This window comes from Budorcas taxicolor, chromosome 17 (genome assembly GCF_023091745.1).
Source record: "Budorcas taxicolor isolate Tak-1 chromosome 17, Takin1.1, whole genome shotgun sequence".
In the NCBI taxonomy this organism is placed as follows: Eukaryota; Metazoa; Chordata; class Mammalia; order Artiodactyla; family Bovidae; genus Budorcas; species Budorcas taxicolor.
This window is the reverse complement of record NC_068926.1, coordinates 71,829,798-71,848,185: the sequence shown is the minus strand read 5'-3', so window position 1 is coordinate 71,848,185 and position 18,388 is coordinate 71,829,798. Positions and strand designations below refer to the sequence as shown.

General features: G+C 65.1%; 3 protein-coding genes across 3 annotated transcripts in view; 2 read left to right on the top strand and 1 right to left on the bottom strand.

Moving 5' to 3' along the window:
* The window catches only part of LOC128062146 (sodium/glucose cotransporter 1-like), a 46,903-nt gene extending 40,854 nt beyond the window's left edge, over nucleotides 1-6,049 (top strand). The window contains exons 13-15 of the mRNA XM_052654485.1: nucleotides 2,301-2,516; nucleotides 3,704-3,803; nucleotides 5,775-6,049. Coding sequence (XP_052510445.1) covers nucleotides 2,301-2,516; nucleotides 3,704-3,803; nucleotides 5,775-6,049 — 591 coding nt within the window. The remainder of the gene's footprint in view (nucleotides 1-2,300; nucleotides 2,517-3,703; nucleotides 3,804-5,774) is intronic.
* A 4,406-nt stretch (nucleotides 6,050-10,455) lies between these two features.
* Nucleotides 10,456-18,388, bottom strand: part of RSPH14 (radial spoke head 14 homolog) — a 47,271-nt gene continuing 39,338 nt past the window's right edge. Inside the window, exons 4-6 of the mRNA XM_052654501.1 lie at nucleotides 12,240-12,465; nucleotides 11,887-12,023; nucleotides 10,456-10,722 (exon numbers count right to left, since the gene is read on the bottom strand). Coding sequence (XP_052510461.1) covers nucleotides 10,484-10,722; nucleotides 11,887-12,023; nucleotides 12,240-12,465 — 602 coding nt within the window. The 3' untranslated portion in view covers nucleotides 10,456-10,483. The remainder of the gene's footprint in view (nucleotides 10,723-11,886; nucleotides 12,024-12,239; nucleotides 12,466-18,388) is intronic.
* GNAZ (G protein subunit alpha z) overlaps nucleotides 17,655-18,388 on the top strand; it is a 29,364-nt gene continuing 28,630 nt past the window's right edge. Inside the window, exon 1 of the mRNA XM_052654500.1 lies at nucleotides 17,655-17,728. The gene's annotated coding sequence lies outside the window, so the exon portion shown is untranslated. The remainder of the gene's footprint in view (nucleotides 17,729-18,388) is intronic.

The following is an 18,388-nucleotide window of genomic DNA, read 5'->3' as shown; positions in this document are numbered from 1 at the left end:
GTAGGTGGCTCACACAGCAGGGTGGGCTGGCGGGAGGCAGCCTCTGATCTGTCCTCTGCCCTCCCACGGCCGTCCACCTCCAGCTGTGCCGTGCGTGGGGCAGCGTGCGTGGGGCCCTCCCACACGCTTGTCTGGCCACAGGCGGGCCCTCTGCTGTTGGTCTCTGCAGGAGGATGCTTTCCTGCTCAGAGATGTCGGACACTCAGGGAGATGGTCAGTCCCGGGCTCCTACCACCTTCCCTGCACGAAGACCGTCTCCTCCACCACACGTAGAACTAGATAAAGAAAGATCCCAGCTAACCGTTTGACCATCTCACCCTTAAGACTGGAAGCACGGTGTGCCAGAACGTTTTCACTGGTTAGTGGAGTCACAGCCTGACCTGTCTCTCCTGCCTTGCACACGTTCTGAGCTCAGCGCCCCTGAGACCTGGCTCCTGCCTGCCCACGGCCCTGGCCTCTCCGCACGCAGCCCCCGGGCCCGGCCGCTGCTGGTCACGTGCGGTGCTGACTGCCTGTCCCCTGCCCTCCGCAGCCCCTCTCCTTCCCCACGGAGTCTTTGCTGTACCGTGAGAGTCTTCGTCCACCTCCATCTGGCTGCTGGCTCCTGCAGGCTCAGGCCAGGCTCAGTCCTCCAGGCCAGCTGGCTAGTGCTTCCTGCTCTGCTCAGCTCGTGGGCGCACGCTCAGTCACTCAGTCGTGTCTGATTCTTTGTGACCCCCTTGGACTGTAGCCCACCAGGCTCCTCTGTCCATGGGATTTTCCAGACAAAAATACTGCAGTAGGTTGCCATTTCCTACTCCAGGAGATCTTCCCAACCCAGGGATCGAACCCACACGAGGCCTGAGTCTCGTGCGTTGGCGTGGATTCTTTACCACCAAGCCACGGCTCCACTCACCAGGACTCAGTTTAGCACCGAGAATGGGGTGAGGGGGCATCTGGGCTCCGGAAATCCTCCTCCCTGTGCTTGCTTGGGAGCCGTGTGGGCAAGAGGAGCAGGCGGCCAGGACGACCTGCCTCCCACCTCTGAGTCACTCTCGGGGTGTTGGGGCCTGCCACCAAGGGAGGTTGGGGAGCTTGTCAGTGGCTGTCCGGCTACCCTGGTCCAAGGTCACAGCATATTGTGGGTCCCTTCCTTGGCCTAGAGGACTTCTCCAGGCGTCTCCCTCACCCTCATCTGTTGCTTGGTCTGCCCTTTCCTGCACGTCTCCTTCAATAAATGGGGCCTGTGGACCGCTCACCCGGCCTTTGGTTTCAATTCTTTCTCCAGGACTCTTCCCACACACACTGCATCCTCTCCTCCTCCGACATCCAGCCTCCCTGAGCCTGGCCCCAAGCCCAAGTCGAAGTCCTCACGCTGAGGAGTGCAGTGTCTCGGCGGAGGAGACAGATGATACCCAGCTAGCAGATAAGATTTCTGGGAGTGGAGTAGTGCTGCTTAAGAGTAAAGAAGGGGGGGAAAGTAAAGAAGTATCATGGAGGTGAGCAGGGCAGACGCTGGGGCAGGGCGTGGGGCACAAGGGCACCAGCCAGGGCAGCGGGAGATTTCTCCTAAGAAGGTGGCCTGCAGCCGGAGTCCTGAAGGGTGAGCCGGAACCACCAAGGTCTGGGGAGAGACCAGGGCAGAGAGAAGGGCACGTGCAGAGGCCGGGCAGACGGGGCAGGCACGCCTGGTGGCCGGAGGGGGCCGACAGGAGGGCGGAGCCAGGTGAGGTCAGCTGAGCCGCCGAGCCTTGCTTCTCAGGGCGGCCAGGAGGGCCACCAGGGCTTCCGCAGAGGCAGGGCGCTCCCTGACCCGCGCTTCGAAGAGCTCACGCGGGCTCCGCGGACTGCGGGCAAGCAGAGACCAGAAGGGCGTCCCCCTGTGTGAGAAACAGCGGATGATTGTGACGGAGGTGGTCTCCGTGGAAATGACAGCCTGACTTGCTGATGGATCGGTGGCAGGGCAGGGTGGACGGAGGAGGAGCCAGGGATGACTCCTGGGGTCTGCGCCTGAGTAGCTGGGGAGATGGAGGTGCCCCCACCGCAGCAGGCGAGACTGAGGTCTTCTCAGACACTGTTTGGGATGCGTCCTCATCATCTGACTTAGACATGTCTCCAGTACTCCCTGAGTTCTCCGATGGATTTGGTAGAGTGTGCGCGCCCCTCGGGTCTTTGTTCTGCCCCGGGTGGTGGTGTCTCCCGGTGCCGAGACGGCTCTGCGAGGTGCGTGCAGCCCTTGCCGTGCCGGGGTCAGCTCCGGAACCGGGCGACTCGGCTCAGTGCCGCCTTGCTCCCGGTGACTCGGGCCCCTCCTCTGCCAGGGCGCCTTCTGGGGGCTGGCCAGCGGCCTTGTGATCGGCTCCGTCCGCATGCTGGCCGAGCTTGCCTACGGGCCCTGGAGCTGCTCCGAGAACAGGAGGTGCCCCCGGGCCATCTGCGGCGTGCATTACCTCTACTTCGCCGTGGCCCTCTTCACCGTCAGCCTCCTCACCGTCCTGGGCGTCTCCATGTTCACCGTGCCGATTCCAGACAAACACGTGAGTGCCGCGGCGGGCGTGCTCCGGGTCGGCCCGCGGCCCCTACCTCCTGGGAGCAGCTTGAGGGGAAAGCAGCTGAAGAGAAGCCGGAGGGCTGGGAGTCGGGGTGACATACGGGTCAGAAATAGGCAAGTGACCTCCGTGCCTTAAGCACAGAGCCGAACTAAAAGGCGATCTTCCGATGAGGTATTCACCGAGAGTGAGATGTTTGAGTTTTAAAACACAAATTTTCTGTGAAGCGCTGAGGTCACTCACTCTGGTGTGAGTTAATGTGAGCAGGGTCATCCTGGCCGCTGGCCTGGCCAGTGGGGGTGCTGGTGGGGGGGGGGGGGCGGTACTGCCCGCAGAGCTGTGGCCAGCGGCCCGCATGCCCCAGCCGCTTGGCCCTGCCCAGGAGGAGGTGTCTGCTACTCTAGTTGGAATATAAAATGCCTGGGCTCAGAGGAGTGTGGTCACTTGTCCCTGACTCCAAGACCAGCCAGCGGCCCTGCTGGGCCTGAGCAGACGCCGGTGTGTCACCCGCAAGGGCGTGGCCAGAGGGCCTAGCAGGGCTCCCCAGGGCTTGGCTGAGCTGGAGGCCAGCAGGGAGGTCCTGGGTATCCAGGGTGAGAAACTGGAGGAGGCGCTCTGGGGGAGGGGCCTGTGAGGCCCCTTCCCCTGGGTCTGGACGAGAGCTGGGCCGGCTTTCTGCACCTGCAGACACCTGCTGAGTGTGAGTGGCTGAGCCCTGCCGGGGCCAGGCCACTGGGTACCAAGATGAGGCAGGCCAAGCCTGCCCTGGGCTGTGCGTGAGCGCTGGTCTCTGACAGCCAGGAGGTTCTTCCGGTAGGAAATCAGCCCCTGGGTCCGCCCTGTGGGTGACTCAGGAGCAGCAGACCAGGGGTGAGGGGCCGCTTCTCCCAGCCTGGAGGGCACAGCTTCCTGGACCTCAGTTGCCTTCTGGTACTGAGGTGTGCCTCGTACCCACAGTGTCCAGCCCAGGACACTGAGCTCGCCCTTTGCGAGGCCAGAACTGAGACCTGGGGTTCCCGAGCACCACGCTTTCACCACCCCACCCCTTCCTTCCTCCCTTGTTGGAACCAGTGACCACACCTCTTTTCAGCCCCTGGAGACCCTGGGGCCCAGCTCTGACACCGTAAGCCCGACGGCAGGGCCCTGGTGGTGACAGGCCCCTTGTCTCCCCTCAGCTCCACCGCCTCTGTTGGAGTTTGCGGAACAGCCAGGAAGAGAGGGTGGACCTAGACGAGGACACAGAGGTGAAGAGCCCCAAGCCCCAGGCAGAGCCAGGTGAGAGGGAAGTCGGAAGCCAGTGACCGGAGGGGCCTGCTCCCGCCCCCGAGCCCTCGGTCTGCGCCTCGAGGTGGAGGCCCCGTGGTGCCTCTGAGACCCCCCTCTGGGGTTCTGGCCCAGGAATATGGAGGTGGGAGGTGTCAGCACGTGCAGGGGGAGGAGGGGAGGGTCTGGCCCAAAGCTAAGGGCAGAGAACCAGAAGTGTCTGGCGATCTAGAAGTGTCTGCGGTGGGGCGGGAGGGATGCACGGATTACCGTGTGCCCCAGGACGGGGTGGGGGGAGGGACAGCGGGTCACGGCACCTCTCACAGCGGTTCAAGCCAGAGGCTTCTGGGAGCAGGCAGGCGTTGTCCTCAAGGAGCAGTGGGCAGCTGCCCCCGCGAGGGTGCCAGGGACGCCTCTATGGACACCTGAGTTTCAGTCCCAGCAGCAAGAGTGTCCAGGAGAGGCTTGGGTCGGGGTCTCCAGGAGGCCCAGGGGAAAGCGCTCAGCAGGGGGTCAGAGAGGCGTGTGGGGCCATGGGGAGGGCGCCTGCACCTCCTGAAGCTCTGATGCAAGCGGGATTAAAGCCTAACAGGATTAGTCCTGAGTCTGCAGCAAGGGACTGGGGCGGGGGTGCGGAGGGGGCGCTGTGGCAGGCATGTCTTGGGGACATCGTCCTGGGGCCCCGCCTCCACTGCCGCCAGGGGCCCTCTCCTGACACCCACAGCCAGGTGGCCCCGGGTCTCTGGAGGGCGCCACGCTCTCAGGAGCGCTCTCCCTGGAGTACGGGGGAAGCTGCCTGTCAGGGCCAGTGTGCAGGGCCTGTCCTTGGGGCCCCTCGCAGTCCTGTCCTCAGTCATGGGTGGATGACCATGATGACACTGTGCACACCTGCCGTGCACAGGGGATGTGCCAGCTGCTGGGTGTGACCGGCCCATTATCATCCCAGTTCAGAGACGGGGAAACTGCGGCCCCACCCAGGAAGTGTCTGCCCCGGCTCGCACACGACCCAGCGGTGGTGGGGCTGGGAGGTCGGGCACAGGCGGGCTGACTCGAGAGCACACGCTCTCGGCCACTGGCCTGTCCCACCTCCCTTCATACAGCCCTTGGGCTGTGGCCACATGGCGGGTCAGCCCTCTGGGCCTGGCAGCTGACAGCGGCATCTGAGAGGCCGGGCCTCGTCTCTGGGGTCCCCGGCGGCGGCCCCTCCCCCGTGACACAGGCCCCAGCAGCAGTGGCTGGTGAGTTCCACAAGCCCAGGTGCTGCCTCAGCCTCGGGACCCAGCGGGTGCGGCCGCTGCCCAAGGGGAGGAGACGCAGAGCAGGCCGCAGGCACTGCTGGGCACACTGCTTGTCATCAGGGAGGGCACTGTTCCCAGCCGCGTGCGCGTGGAGCTGGCCGTGGTGCTGGCCGGGGCGGGCCGTACTGCCAGACGCCGGAGGCAGGCCAAGCCCCAGAGGGAGGCGTTTCACTGATTTGGCCCAGAGATACGGGTGGAAATTTGCCTATAATTCCTGGGCTTCCCCACGCTCCTGGAGAAAACCACCAATTCCCCTTCCAAGGACCCAGAAGGTCCTCGGGTCGGGCCGTGAGGCTGGTGCTGCCTGGAGAAGACACTCCCAGGGCTGCTAAGCAGAGAGAGCAGGGCAGCGGGGCTCTTTTGTCCTCCGAGGCGCAGCCTCTCACCCTGGACCTGCAGAGCTGGGCTCAGTGTGGGCCCGCAGGGGAGGCCTGCCCTGTGCCAGCCGGGCTCTGGACTGGCCGAAGTCTCTGCTGATGCCAGGCGATCGTGGCCCCCGGCCCCTCTCCGTGCCCCCGAGGCTGGTGGGAGGCACCCCTACCAGGGCAGCCAGGGCTGAGGCTTGCTGTCCGCACCGGGAGCCGGGCCACCGGCCTCCCTTCGGGGCTCCCCACGAGACGCCAGACCCTGGGAAGACCCCTCCTGTGTGCCGGCCTCCTGATCCTGCCCATCCCCTCGGTTCCAGACATGTTCGTAGAGGACAGGGGCTGCCTCTGGAAGGCCTGGGACGTGTTCTGTGGCCTGGAGTTGCTGCCCAGCCCCAAGCTGGCCCCGGAAGAGGTGGTCGTGCCTGAGACAGAGCAGGATGACGTGCTTGAAGGCACGGCGCACGGCGCCACGTCGGGAGGGCCGGAGCAGCAGGAGGCGCTGGAGGAGCAGCTCCTCTGGGGCAAGGTGCTCGGCCTCTGCGGGCTCCTCCTGCTGCTGCTCACGGGGCTCTGCCACGTCTACTTCTACTAACCGCCGCGCGGGGGCGGGCACGTCCCGGGGCGGCCCACGGACGAGGCGCCGGGCCACTCCGCCGAGCGTGCACCCCGAGCCCCAGGGCTGCGGCCCGCGGGCGGCGAGGGCAGGCACCGGTGAGCACGCCTGCCCTCTGCTCACTGAGCCACCCCCTACAGACCGCCCCGCCGCAGACACTGGCTTCCACGCTAACTCCGGCGCTTTATCTCTTGATATCCTTGGGAGCCTTGCCTGCGTCCGCTGCCACCATTTCCTTCCCGTGCCCACCTCCATTGGCAGTGTTCTCTCCTCCTCTGGAAAGGTACAGCTGCTGGCAAAGATGCCCACCCACAGGGGCTGAGCCCACCGCCAAAGGTCACACAGGCCAGGGCTTCCATGGACAGAGGCATTGGCAGCTGCCTGGACGGTGGTGGGCTGAGCTGCTCCCTGCCTGAGGACCAGGCCTCCCTGCAGCCCGCTTCTGTCTGGCTGCGCCTCTCAGGGACAGACGGAGAGGAAGCGTCCCTCCTTGCCGAGCTCCGCCTAGCGCCTCCCAGTCTGCCTGCTACTGGGAGTCGAGCCCTGGGCTGGATCCCCTTAGCGGTCGGGTTGAGGCCACTCTTGGGCTGTGTCTTTGCAGGGGCGTCCTCAGCCACCCCGTCCTCTTTCTTCTTCTCAGACCAGAATAAATAATTCGAGTCTTTAGAAAAAGTCTCAGATACGTCAAAGGGATTTGGGGGAGGCCCAAAAGCATTGCAAACTCACCCTCTGAAGGTGTGGTCAGAACCAGCCCACCTCCCCCCGTTCAGTCCTTCAGCTGACATGTCTGAGTGCCTGCTGTGCCCAGCACTGCTGGGAAACCGTCATGGGCAGAACTCGTGGTCTTGGGAAGCAGAGCGAAGTGCTGGTGGTGATGGGCAGTGCCGAGTGTGGGGCCCGCTGTGCCCTGCCCGGGGCCGTCACCACCTTCAAGCCGTGGAACCAGCCCAGGAGGAAGGACCAGATCAGCCACGCTTCACAGGGCAGGAGACTGAGCTCAGTCAGGAAACCCAGTAAAGGGGGCCCTCCGCACACATTCACAGCGGCAGGAGCGCCCCAGGGAAGAGGCCTCCCTCGACTAAAGCAGAGGTCAGCGAGCCAGCAGGGCGACAGGGGCAGTGTGTGGGAGGACAGGTGAGGCAAGGGTGTGAGCAGGCCTGGGCGCAGAGCTGTGAGGGCGGGGAGGGCAAGCGTGGGCAGGGGCCCAACCTGCAGGCCTCACATGCTTTGGGATGCTGAGTCGCTGGGAGCTTCAGCCATGAAGGAATAGGACCAGGTTTGCTGACTGCTGCTGGGGAGGTGAAAAGGAGGCGAGAACACCCACCAGGAGGCTGTTAGAGGAATCCAGGCAAGTCAGCAGCAGAAAAGACAAGGGAACCAGTCAGCACCAAGGGAAGCCAGCAAGCAGAAGTCACAGGACGCGGGTCACTGGGCTTCTGGAAGGAGGGCCCAGCAATGGCTCTCCAGCTTGAGCACATGCCGCAGCCCCAGCGCTGGGCCACGCAGGACGGGAGCAGGCACGGGAGGAGGCGGGGCTCCGTGTGGGGCACGCGAACTCCGAGTGGCGTGAAGACGCCCTTTGCCATCTTGACTGCGTCCGGTCTTTCTGGTCCGTGAACGTGGGACGTCCTCCTGGCATTTAGGGCCCCTTCCATTGCTTTCAACAGCATGTGGTCTTCAGCACTCAAGTTTCACGTGTCCAAGTTGATTCCTGGGTATTTTATTCTTTTTGATGCTTCAGTGAATGAGGCTTTTTTTAAAGTTGAGATACAGTTGATACACAATACTAGGTAAGTTACGGGTGTGCAACGCAGTGAGTCATAATGTTTAAAGGTCACACCGTCTATATTAAAAGGTTGGCTTTGTTTACTGTGTTGTACAGTACATCCTTGTAGCTTATTTATTTTCTACACAATGGATTCTGCTCGTCCCCTGCCCTTCATTTTAATTGCATTTTCAGATGGGTCATTGCTCAGGTGCAGAAAAACAGAAATTGTGTCTTGATCTTGGAACCTGTAACTTTGTGGAATTTGTTAATTCTTATATTTTTAAAGTGTATTCCTTGGAATTTTTTCACACATAAAATCCTGTAATCTGCAAGTACGGACAACTGCTTTCCAACCCGGATGCCTTTTATTTCATTCTCTTGCCTAAACGGCCCCGGCTAGAACCTCCGGTACAGCGTCGAGTTTGGAGCGGTGACAGCGGACATCCTTGTCTTGCTCCCGGTCTTGGAGGAAAAGCATCGAGCGTCTCACGGTCGAGTGTGATGTTAGCAGTGAGTTCTTGCAGATGTGATCGTGAGGAAATTCCCTCTATCCCTATGTTGCTGTTTTCAAAGCTTTATTTCCGTGTTTATTTTTGGCTGTGCCGGGCCCTCACTGCCGTGCCTGGGCTCTCTAGCTGCAGGGAGTGGGGGCCTCTCCCTGGGGTGGCTTCCCCTGCGCAGAGCCCAGGCCCTCGGACACATGGGCTTCTGTGCTTGCAGTGGGGGGCTCAGTATTTCTGGCTTTTTAGCTGCTCTGGGGCGTGGAGGGTCTCCCCAGCCTGGGGCCCGGGCCCGTGTCCCCTGCCCTGGCAGGCGGGTTCTTGGCCCCTGGAGCACCAGGGACGTTTTTGCTGAGAGTTTTTTATTTTGTTTTAGTTTTAAGGTGTTTTTTTTTTTTTAATGAAATGGGTGTTGGATTCTGTCAAGTGCTTTTTCCTGCGCCTGTGACGGTGACCGTGGGATTTCTGCTCTTTATTCTCTTCGCTCGCTGTTCGTTGGTTCCTCGTCTCGCGTTGAACCCATCTTGCATCACTGGGAGAAATGCCGGTTGGTTGTGGCATATGAGGCTCTTTCCACGCGGCTGGGTCTGGTTTGCTAGCATCTGGTTGAGCTCTTGTGTCTGCTCATGTAGAGGACATTGGTCTATAGTTTTCTTTCCTCGTGAGGTCTTTGCCTGGTTTGGGGATGGGGGTGATATTAGCCTCATGGAATAAGCTGGGAAGTGTCCCTGCCTATTCTCTTTTTTTCAAAGCAGTTGGTGAAGGGTTGGTATTAATTCTCACCCGGGAGTCACTTAAGGGTCGGTATCAAGTTGCTTGCAGGGGTCCGGAACACGGGAGACAGAGGAGCTGGCGGTAGCGACTTAGGTTGCAGGGAAAGAAGACAGCGGGCCGCCCTAGCTGAGAAGGGAAGCTGGTAGAGGAAGCCCGCCAGGCAGGCGAGACGGTGCGGGAGAGGGGGACAGAGCGGCCAGGTTAGGAAAGGGGGATCTTTCTACAGAGCAAACCAGCGGGGCGCAACCGGGGCCCCGGGCGGAGGGCCAGGACGGCGGCCGCAGGGAGGGAGGGGCCCCGTGCACGGGTCTCGGCGGCCAGGAGGTGGCGCGCTGGAGGCAGGCCGACGGGCCCCTCAGAGCAAAGCGCCGCTTTATGAGAGTTAATCTGAAAGCCCCCTGGGCCCGGCAGCCGGCCTCTCCCGGAACAAGGGGCCCTGCCTGGGGCTCATCCCCGGGAGGCAGGCGTCCCTGTGTCCCTCCTAGGTAAGCGAAGGCCTCAGTCCCCGGGAGGACGCGGGGAAGGCACTCAGTCCCCGGGGATGCTAGTTTTGTGGGAGGTTCTTTCCCACAGGAAGTGGGGCTGCTGTTTGCGGATGGAACGAGGGAAAAAAAGCTGGTGTGAGTCCTGGAGAGCAAGGCCCTGGTTCAGCCCAGGCAAAAGAGTCCAACCCTGAAACGGAGCCAGACCGCCAGCCAGGGTGGGCTGGGGGCCCCCGGGGCCCCGTGCCTCCTCGTCCCCTCACAAGCCCATCCCAGCAGCCTGCTTCTCCTTGCTACGTCACCTCCCATCCCCGCAGATGCAGACACAGACGCTCTAGCCTGCAGACAGCAGCGGGAGGGCCGGGGGAGGCCAGCCCAGGCTCACTTAGGGGACTTGGCTTTGGGGAGCTCAGCTGTTTGAGGGGGAGGCCTTAAGGGGCTACCCTGTGCGGAGCACTCATCCCTGGGGTGTGTGGGGGGGTCCTCTTACAACTCACCCTCCTCCAGCAAGAGCCCAACAGGGGTGGCATCCATGACCTTCCTTCCTGCCATCCCATGTGGGAAGCTGGCTGATCCAGGGAGCAGGGCCGCATCCCAAGGGCCCATTCACCCCAGTGTCCAGCCCCCTCCTCCGCCTCATCCCTGCGCTCTGCCCTCCCAGGGGCCTCGACTGCAGCAAGGGGGTGCAGGGAGGCCTCCCACCCGTCCCCGGGACCCGAGGTCAGCCTGTGACCCAGTCCTCCCAAGCCGGGCGTTTCCCCTTTGGCAAGAGAGAGGAGACACGTGACCCACTCCAGACCCATCGGGTGCCACCATTCGGACCGAGATAGAGACACCCCGTGCGTTTATTCGGGCGTGGAGTCGCGGGGCCAGGGGTGCGGTAGGAGACTCAGGGCTTCCACTCGATGACTTTGATGGCGATCTGCGCCGCCCGCTGCACGGCCGGGCTGAGGTCCTCCTCGAGCGCCCGGAAGGTGGCCACGTGGGACTGCAGGAGCTTGCGGCCCTCGGGCGCCTCGGCCAGCATGGTGAGGGCCTTGATGGCGTTCAGACGCGCCTTGCTCAGAGACGAGGTCAGCAGCTGCAGCAGCGGTTGGGTGGCCTCCACGTCCAGGGCCGCATACTTCCCTGCCGGCCACCGATGCCAAGTAGTCCTGGGGTGGGGGGAGCCCTGCCCACCTCCCAGGCCCCCTGGCTGTCCCTGCCCGCAGCCTGGGCCCCACCAGCTCCCACACTGGCTTCTCCCCAGCCACCAGGTGCCTCGCCAGGCAGCACGAAGGATCTCTTGAAAGTTAAATTCCAGTCGCTGCCCCCGCCCCGCCCGCTGAAAGGCCACGCTTGCCCTCACTCTCCTGCATCAATCACTTCTCGCTGCTGTCAGGCTGGCCAGCCCCCTTGGACCAGGCGGCCCCCCTCATCCTGTGGGTCCACCCCACACCCCCGCCCCCAGGACACCCTGCCCCTCTGCTCTGTCTCGCGGCCCCAGGCCCCCAAGCTGCAGACCTCAGAGGCCGAGGCATCCGCGTCTCTACTGGCCGCCCCACCACCACCGGGGCCTGGCCTGCCGCAGGAGCTCAGGGTCCCTCGGCAGGAATGCCAGCTCAGGAAAAGTGGCCTCACGTGCCCAAACTCCCGTGTCGCCAGGGTCCCCTGAGAGCCCCCAGCCCTCCAGGCGCCCACCCAGGACGCCCGGGGGAAACACTAAGCGTGGCCCAGAGCGGGCGGGGGTGGGGGGTGGCCAGGGGGCTGTGGGGGGCTCCTCAGGGCAAATGGGGAGCAGCGGGACTCCCAGCGCTGGGGGGTCTGCCACTGACTGAGGATCAGAGGCCCAGGCAGCCAGCAGGGGGGGACAGCAAGGAAGCTCGGTGGACCCGGCTGGTGCAGGCGGCGGAAGGTGCTGCACGGACCCCGCCTCCAGGCAGGGAACCAGTCCGGGCCCCTCCGACCACCCAGGGTGCTGACGAGTGTGGGAGTCAGGGTGGGGGGTAACCTCAGTTCCTCTTCGCCCCCCGCCCCCGCCCACTGAGGAGAGCACTGCTGGGCTCCACCGTCCGTCCGCCGGGACCTCAGGAGGACTGGCTCACGGGTGTGGCAAGCGAGTCAGTTGAGAATTTTGGTTCACAAAGGGCCGGGTCAGAGGCAGGAATTCCAAAACAGAACCGAGAGGATGACAAGGAGGGGCCCGGAAGAAGAGGGCGGAGCCCAGGACCGCCCCGGAGGGGGCGGCGCCCGGCCAGTCGGGGGCGCGGCGACCCCGGCGCAGGCGGCAGACCCCCGCCCGGGCCGCCTCACCTTCGGTGGTCACCGCGGCGTTCATGAGCGCCCCCGCCGCGTTGGCCTGCACCTCCTCGTCCCTGTCCTTCAGCAGGTGCGCCAGGATGGGGATGACGTCGTGCTGCCACACCTGGACCTTGCCCTCCAGGGGGACACTGCGCCGGGCACAGGCTGTGAGCACGGCGACCCTGGCTCACGAGGGACTCAACGCCCTGGGCTCCCTGTCCCGACTGTGCAGATGGCGTCTCCTGGGCGTCCCTTCCTCACGGGAGGGGGCGGGACTGGGGGCCTCCTGGGGTTAGGTGGAGGGGTCCTGCTCCCCCAGGGCACAAGCAGGCGGGGGGCGGGGGGGCGGCGAGCCGGGGCCTCACCTGACAGCGATGAGCGTGCGGGCGGCTTTGCTGCGGATGCCGCTGTTGGCGCTCAGGAGCTTCTCCTTCAGGAAGGGCACCGCACGGCTGGCCAGCGCCTCGGTGGCGTCCTCCGTGAGGCAGGCGGCCAGCGTGTCCAGCAGGAGCGCCTGGATTTCCTCCTCTTCCCGCTGCAGCTTCCACACCAGTGAGGGGATCAGGCCGCTGTTGACGATGCCCAGGGCCCCTGCAGGACGGGAGCGGGTACGAAGCGTGGGCCGGTGGCCACCCACCACCTGTCACGTGTGTTGGAAGCCGGAGGACTGCAAGGGGGGCCTGCAGTATTCGACCAGATAAATTACAAATCCCATCCTCTCCTGCTGCCAAGCGGGGGCCTGAAACCACGGCTGATATGCTGGGGTGGGAACTGTGAGGTCACGGAGGGTCCCAAAAGGTCCAGCCCTTGGCCACCTGGGATTGGGGGGCACCCACCTGGAACAGTGGCCTGAGGGGCAGCAGCCGCCCCTGCGGGACCCAGGCACACGGGGGGTCCATGACCCTCCCCGACCACCATGAACCAGAGGGAAGCCTGGGGTGGAGGTGGGGGGCATCAGTCTCTCCTTCCACCCACAATGTGATGTGTCTGGGATACCCGGCCAGCCCCGGGGATGGGAGAGAGAGCTGGCCGGGTACAGGAGGAAGGCTTAGAGTGAACAGCACAGCGTCTCACGTAAAAAGGGCTGCGCCCCCAACCACAGTGGGCAGGCGGTCCACGGATTCTGGCCGAGGGGTCTGAAGGGGCCCAGTGCCCAGCAGGGAGGGGCCCTGCCTGGAGCCGCCTGCCCAACCCCCGTGAAAGCTTCTGACTTACTCCTCCCAGCCTGCCCACCCGGGGCGTCAGCATACAGCTGGCTGCCGAGAGGAGACCCCAGAGACGGCCAGGCAGCACCCCAGGGTGCTCCTGAGTGCTCAGAGCTGCTGGCGGAGCAGCCCCCACGGGGCAGGGAGTGGGCCCCCAAGGAGGGCGCCCGACAGCCCACCCCGCCCCAGCAGCCCAGGCCGCCCACCGTGAAGCCGTCCTCAGTCCCCCGCCGGAGCTGCCACCGCTGTCTCCTGCCTCCCCGGCTCAACCCTCTAATTTACTCCAGAGAGACAAATAAACAGGTTAATTAGCCTACAGGTCTCTGCGTGCCAATTAGCACCCAGGGACTTCCCCTTTGAAGACATCGCGCAGCCTTCTGCCCTCGGTCCTCGAGAGCTCGAGTGACAGGGGCCTGCGGAGAGGAAGGGCAGTGCGTGCAGTGCCCCCGGTGCCCCCGGTGCCCCCGGCTGGCGCGCTGCTGGGGCGTCAGGTGGAGCCACCAGAGCCGCCCGTTTCTGCTCCGGGCACTCACAGCTCAGGAAAAGCGTTTTCCTGTTGCCTCGAGAGTACTGGCTTCTCTAAGTTGTGGGGTTTTTTAATATTTACTTTTGGCGTCCCTAGGTCTCCGTCGTGGCTCACGGGCTCAGCATCCGCCCTGCAGCACGTGGGGCCTTAGTTCGCTGAGCATGGCTCGAACCCATGTCCCCTGCACGGCAAAGCCGACGCTTAGCCACTGGACTGCCAGGGAAGTCCCGTGGTTTGACACACACAGATTAAAGGCAGAAGGCTAACCACGGTGGACTCCTAACTATCCAGCCGTGTGATCTTAGACAGCCACCCACCCTCACGGAGCCTGGTGTCGTTACTGGCACAAGCCCACCTGGCAGGGGGCAGTGCGGTGTCAGAGCAGGAGGGGTGGGAGGGGGCTAGCGTCAGGGACTAGTATCCCCGTGTGCCCGGACACAGGCCTGGCACAGCAAGGGTCTCAGAGCCCACGGAGTTCCAGAGGCAGGCCGGGGCCTATAGGTGCGGGTGAGGGGTGGGAGGGGGATCAGACAAAGGCTGCACAGTTCCCGCCCTGCAGGAACACCTCTCGGTGGTCCCTGCCCGCCCCTCGGGGGGTCTGAGCACCCTCTCCCCCTCAGCCCTGCTCTCCGGCCCGGCCACCACCAGATAAGCACACCCGAGCCTTCCGCTCGGGCCTCCCAGCCAGTCCCGCTCGGCCACAGCCGCCTGGACTGCCGCTCCCCAGCCCACAGTGCGGAGGTGACAGTCTGACCCTCCGAGAAGGACGGTGCTGGCCGACGGAGGGATGTGGTTCCTGCCTGGGGGCTGCACCACCCATCAGGGCTGAGTGGGGTCTCCGCACCCAAGCCAGCCCAGGGAAGGTGCTGTTGTGGACAGGGGAGCAGCGAGAGTCACGCGGGAGGGAGAGGCAAGGCCCTCAGCTGCCCAGGGCTTTCCTTCCCAGCATTGCTGGGCCTGGCTCATTTGGAAACGGGAGATTTAAAAATAAAACGCGTGCGGGGTGCGCCTCTCTGCTCGCTCCCTTCGCTGCTTTTCAGCTAAAAGGAGAGTCGAAGGCCTGGCTATTTATAACTAACCCAGATCTGGCTTGTTCTAGTTGGGGGGGTGGGTGGCAGTGGTGGTGCACAGACCCCAAAGAAACCTGGCAGGAAAACCCATCAGGACCCCCGGCAGCCCGAGACCCAGCGGCGGGGTTGGGGTGAGCAGGATGGGCAGGTGGGGCTCGGAGAAGAGCTGGCCAGAAGGGGGCGCCCTAGGGCGGTGGGGAGGCCAGAGCGAAAGTCGGCAGAACGGTCGTCCACCTGGAGCTGACCCGCGTAGATGAGGCATTCCAGGTCCTAGGGGCCCCGGAGGCCCCGGGGGAGCTGGGCCTCGTGGGGCAACAGTGTGACCCCTGCCTGTGCCCAGGGAGACCCGGGTCCAGCGCAGCTGCTGGGCCAGGAATGGCTGGGACCGAGGGTCGTGATCCCCAGGCATAGAACTGCTGGGGTGGAGGTTCGGCCACTTCCTGAATGCTGAGTGGGCTCAATCAGCAGGGAGCCCCGTCCCCCTTTTTCCCACGGAGCCTGCGCTGTGCTCTCCTGTCCTGTGCTCTCGGGCAGTGTGGACCCGGCCCCAGGGCCTGGCATCCGCCCCAGTGCCCAGACCTCAGCAGGCCTGGCCTCCACCTGCCTGTCCGTCTTTTCAGCCTCCTGCGGCCCCTGTTCCACCCTCGCACCTGCCTTGGCTCATGGGGACCCTGCTCTGTCCTTAACTTCCTCGGCCCCTCAGGAGCGCCTGACACGGTGACCACGTCTTCCTCCCAAGATGCCCCCACCCTGCGGCCCTGGGACGCCCCCTCCCAGCTTGCACCTCTCCAGCGGCTCCTCCGAGGGCTTCACAAGTGCCTCCCCTCGCTCTGGCATCCTGCCCCACTCCCCGCACTGGCTCCTCTTGGCCCCCAGCCTCCATCGGGCCATTCCCAGACATGCCAGGTCACCCGTCTTCTCCCGGCCTGGCCTGAGCCTCACAGACGGACTCTTTCTTCCTGTCCCTGGGCTGACTTGCTGACGTTTTCATACTTGATTCTACACTTGACTGCACACTGTGGGACCAGGCCTACCGTAAATAAACGTGAAGACTGTAAAAAGAAATGGAGGTGAACCTTGCCATCCTCCTCCTTAAATTTTGAGACCCAAAACTCTCCCGCGGTTCTTAGGCCAAGCTGCGCAGTCCCATCCAAGGGCCGCCAGCAGCTGCTACCGTCCCCTGACCTGCCCCAGCCTGGGTGGCTGCCACCCTCGGGGCTCCAGCTGGGCTGGGCCTCTGGCTTCGTCCCGGCTGCACGTGGCTCACGCTCGGCAGTCTGCCCCAGCTCGCGGGCCCCCTCCATCCTGAGCACAGAGAGAGCGCTTTGCTGAAAGGAGGATGATGGTCGCTGCTCGAGGTGGGGGAAGCACTCACTTCCGCAGTCAGGGGGCTGGGGGGCTTGGGGGGGCGGTGGGCAGCAGCCAGGCTCATCGGGCCCCTCATCTCATACCTGGCTGCCCTGCGGGGTCTCCCCATGCTCGCAGCTACACGTGCCTCTGCAAACAGCTGAATTTGGACCCCTGGTCCCCCAGGTGCCCCCGCCCCTCTCTGAACACGTGTCAACGTGCATCTCCCATCAGAATCACCCTCTCGGGACCGACCACCTGCTCGTGTCCCCTGTGACAGGAGCAGCGGCTGAGGCTCATCCGGGTGAAGTAACTCGTCAAGCGTGTACAGGGAGTGGCAGCGGAGTCGGGGCTGTGCTTCACCCCCAGCTTCCTCTGCACCACCCCGGAGCAGGGTCTGTCACTTCCCATTGGTCCTCAGGGGCCAACTGCAGCCAGCACACGTCAGACCCAGTCTAGCCCTCAGTGAGTCATCCACCTCAGGATGTCCACTACCGACATCTGTCCGGTCCCTGGGCTTGGCCCACCACCCCATCTCCTTCAGCCAACAAGTGGCCTGACCCTCGTACTGTGACCATACCAGGAGGTGTAGGGGGGTAAAGAAGGGTTACCGAGGGGCATCTGCAGGAGCATTTGCATATACCTGGGGCTCTGAGACGCACGGCGCGCACGGGAGGACGGGGGCGCACTGACATCTCGGTTCTGGCCTGAGTCTTTTTAAGCACAGGGACGAGGGGCTCCTGGCTCCGGGGCCCGCAGATGAGCTCCCCCTGAAACTGAAAGCAGAATCTGGCAGACTGCCCTTCGCTGCATTTTGCTGAGCATCCGAGCAGTCTGTGAGCTTCCCGATGGCGCCCATGGACCCTGGCCTCAACAGAACTGGCTCCCTCCCGCCTCGCTGGTCTGGAGGCGCCGCTCCTGGGCCCCTCCCACTCTCTTACCCTCCCTTCCAAGGCAAACGTTCTGTGGCAGGATTGCCAGGAACCCTGATGAGCCCCAACCCTGCTGGCCCGAGCAGCAAAGACGACGAAGCCCCCTTCCATGGCGGCAAAACGTCGCTGGCGTGAACCTCCTGGGTCCGCACGGCCCTTTCCCACGTCCTAGGCGACCGTCGCGACAAGTCAGGGCAGCGGGTGCCACTAGCCCCACTTTGCAAACAGGCCTCACAGAGGTCAACCGGGTGTCCAAGGTCGCGGAGCTCAGGCTAGGTTGGGATCTGGGCCGGGGACGCCGGACGCGGCCGGAGCCACGCACCGCTCGCGCACTCGGCCTCCCGGGGGCAGCGGCGGGGAGCGGGGTGGGCGCCCGGCCTCGACGCAGTGAGACCGCAGGGCCCCTCCGGGTGCCGGCCGAGCGGGCGGCGCGCGCGTGCGGGGCCGCGGAGCGCGCAGAGCCCCGGCCCCGCCCCCTCGGCCCGCCGTCGCTGGGCCGCGGGCCTGTCCGTCAGCCGCTCCCGCCCAATGGGCGGCGGGCCGGCGGGCGCGGGGGCCTCCGCCCGCGGTTGGCCCGGCAACACTGCGCGCTGGCGGCTCCGCCCTCTGCCGGCGGCGCGGGGCGGGCGGGCGGACCCGCGGGCGGCGGCGGCGCGGGAGCCCGGGCGGAGGGAGCCCGGCCGGCGGAGCGTGTGCGCCGCCCGCGGCCCGGTCACGTCCCCGCGCGGGCGCCGCCGCCCCGCGCCGCCGGAGCAGCTCGGCCGCGGCCCTGAGGTGAGCGGGCGGCCCCCGGACCCCGCCCGGGCCTTTGGTGCGGGTGGGGGGCCCCGCCCGGGCCGGGGCAGGGGCGCCGGGATGCGGGGGCCGCGCGCCGGGCAGGGGCGCCGGGATGCGGGGGCCGCGCGCCGGGCAGGGGCGCCGCGCGCCGGCAGGTGCGGGCAGGGGCGCCCGCGCCCGGGGGTGCGGCGGGCCGGGGGCCCCCGGGCGGCCGCCGGCGCGGGGCGCGGGGCGCGGGGCGCGGGCCGGCGGGGTCTCCCTCCCGGGGCGGCGGTGGTGATGGTGAGGGGCCGGCGCGTGGCCTGGGCTGAAGCGGAAGGCGTGGGCCCCAGAGGCCTGGGCCCCCGGGGGACGCACGGCTCTCGGTCGTCGCTCTCGCACCCGAGCAGGCTCCTCGCAGGCGTTTAGAGCGAGAGGCGAATATCGACCCGCTGCCGTTGCGATGGGTTCCCGGCTCGATGTTTCTGTTTCCCTTAAAAGGCGGTGGGGGCCCTGGGGTGCGGGGGGTGGGGGGAGGAGCGGGCCTTGGGCCGGGGCTCAGTGCCCTGCTGCCCGGGGCCCGAAGGGTTCTTCTGGCTTCAGGGTGGCAGCCGAGCCTCCCCGGGCGTCGGTGGCAGAAATCCGCCTAGGCCGAGAATCGGGGTTCTCTGTGAGCAG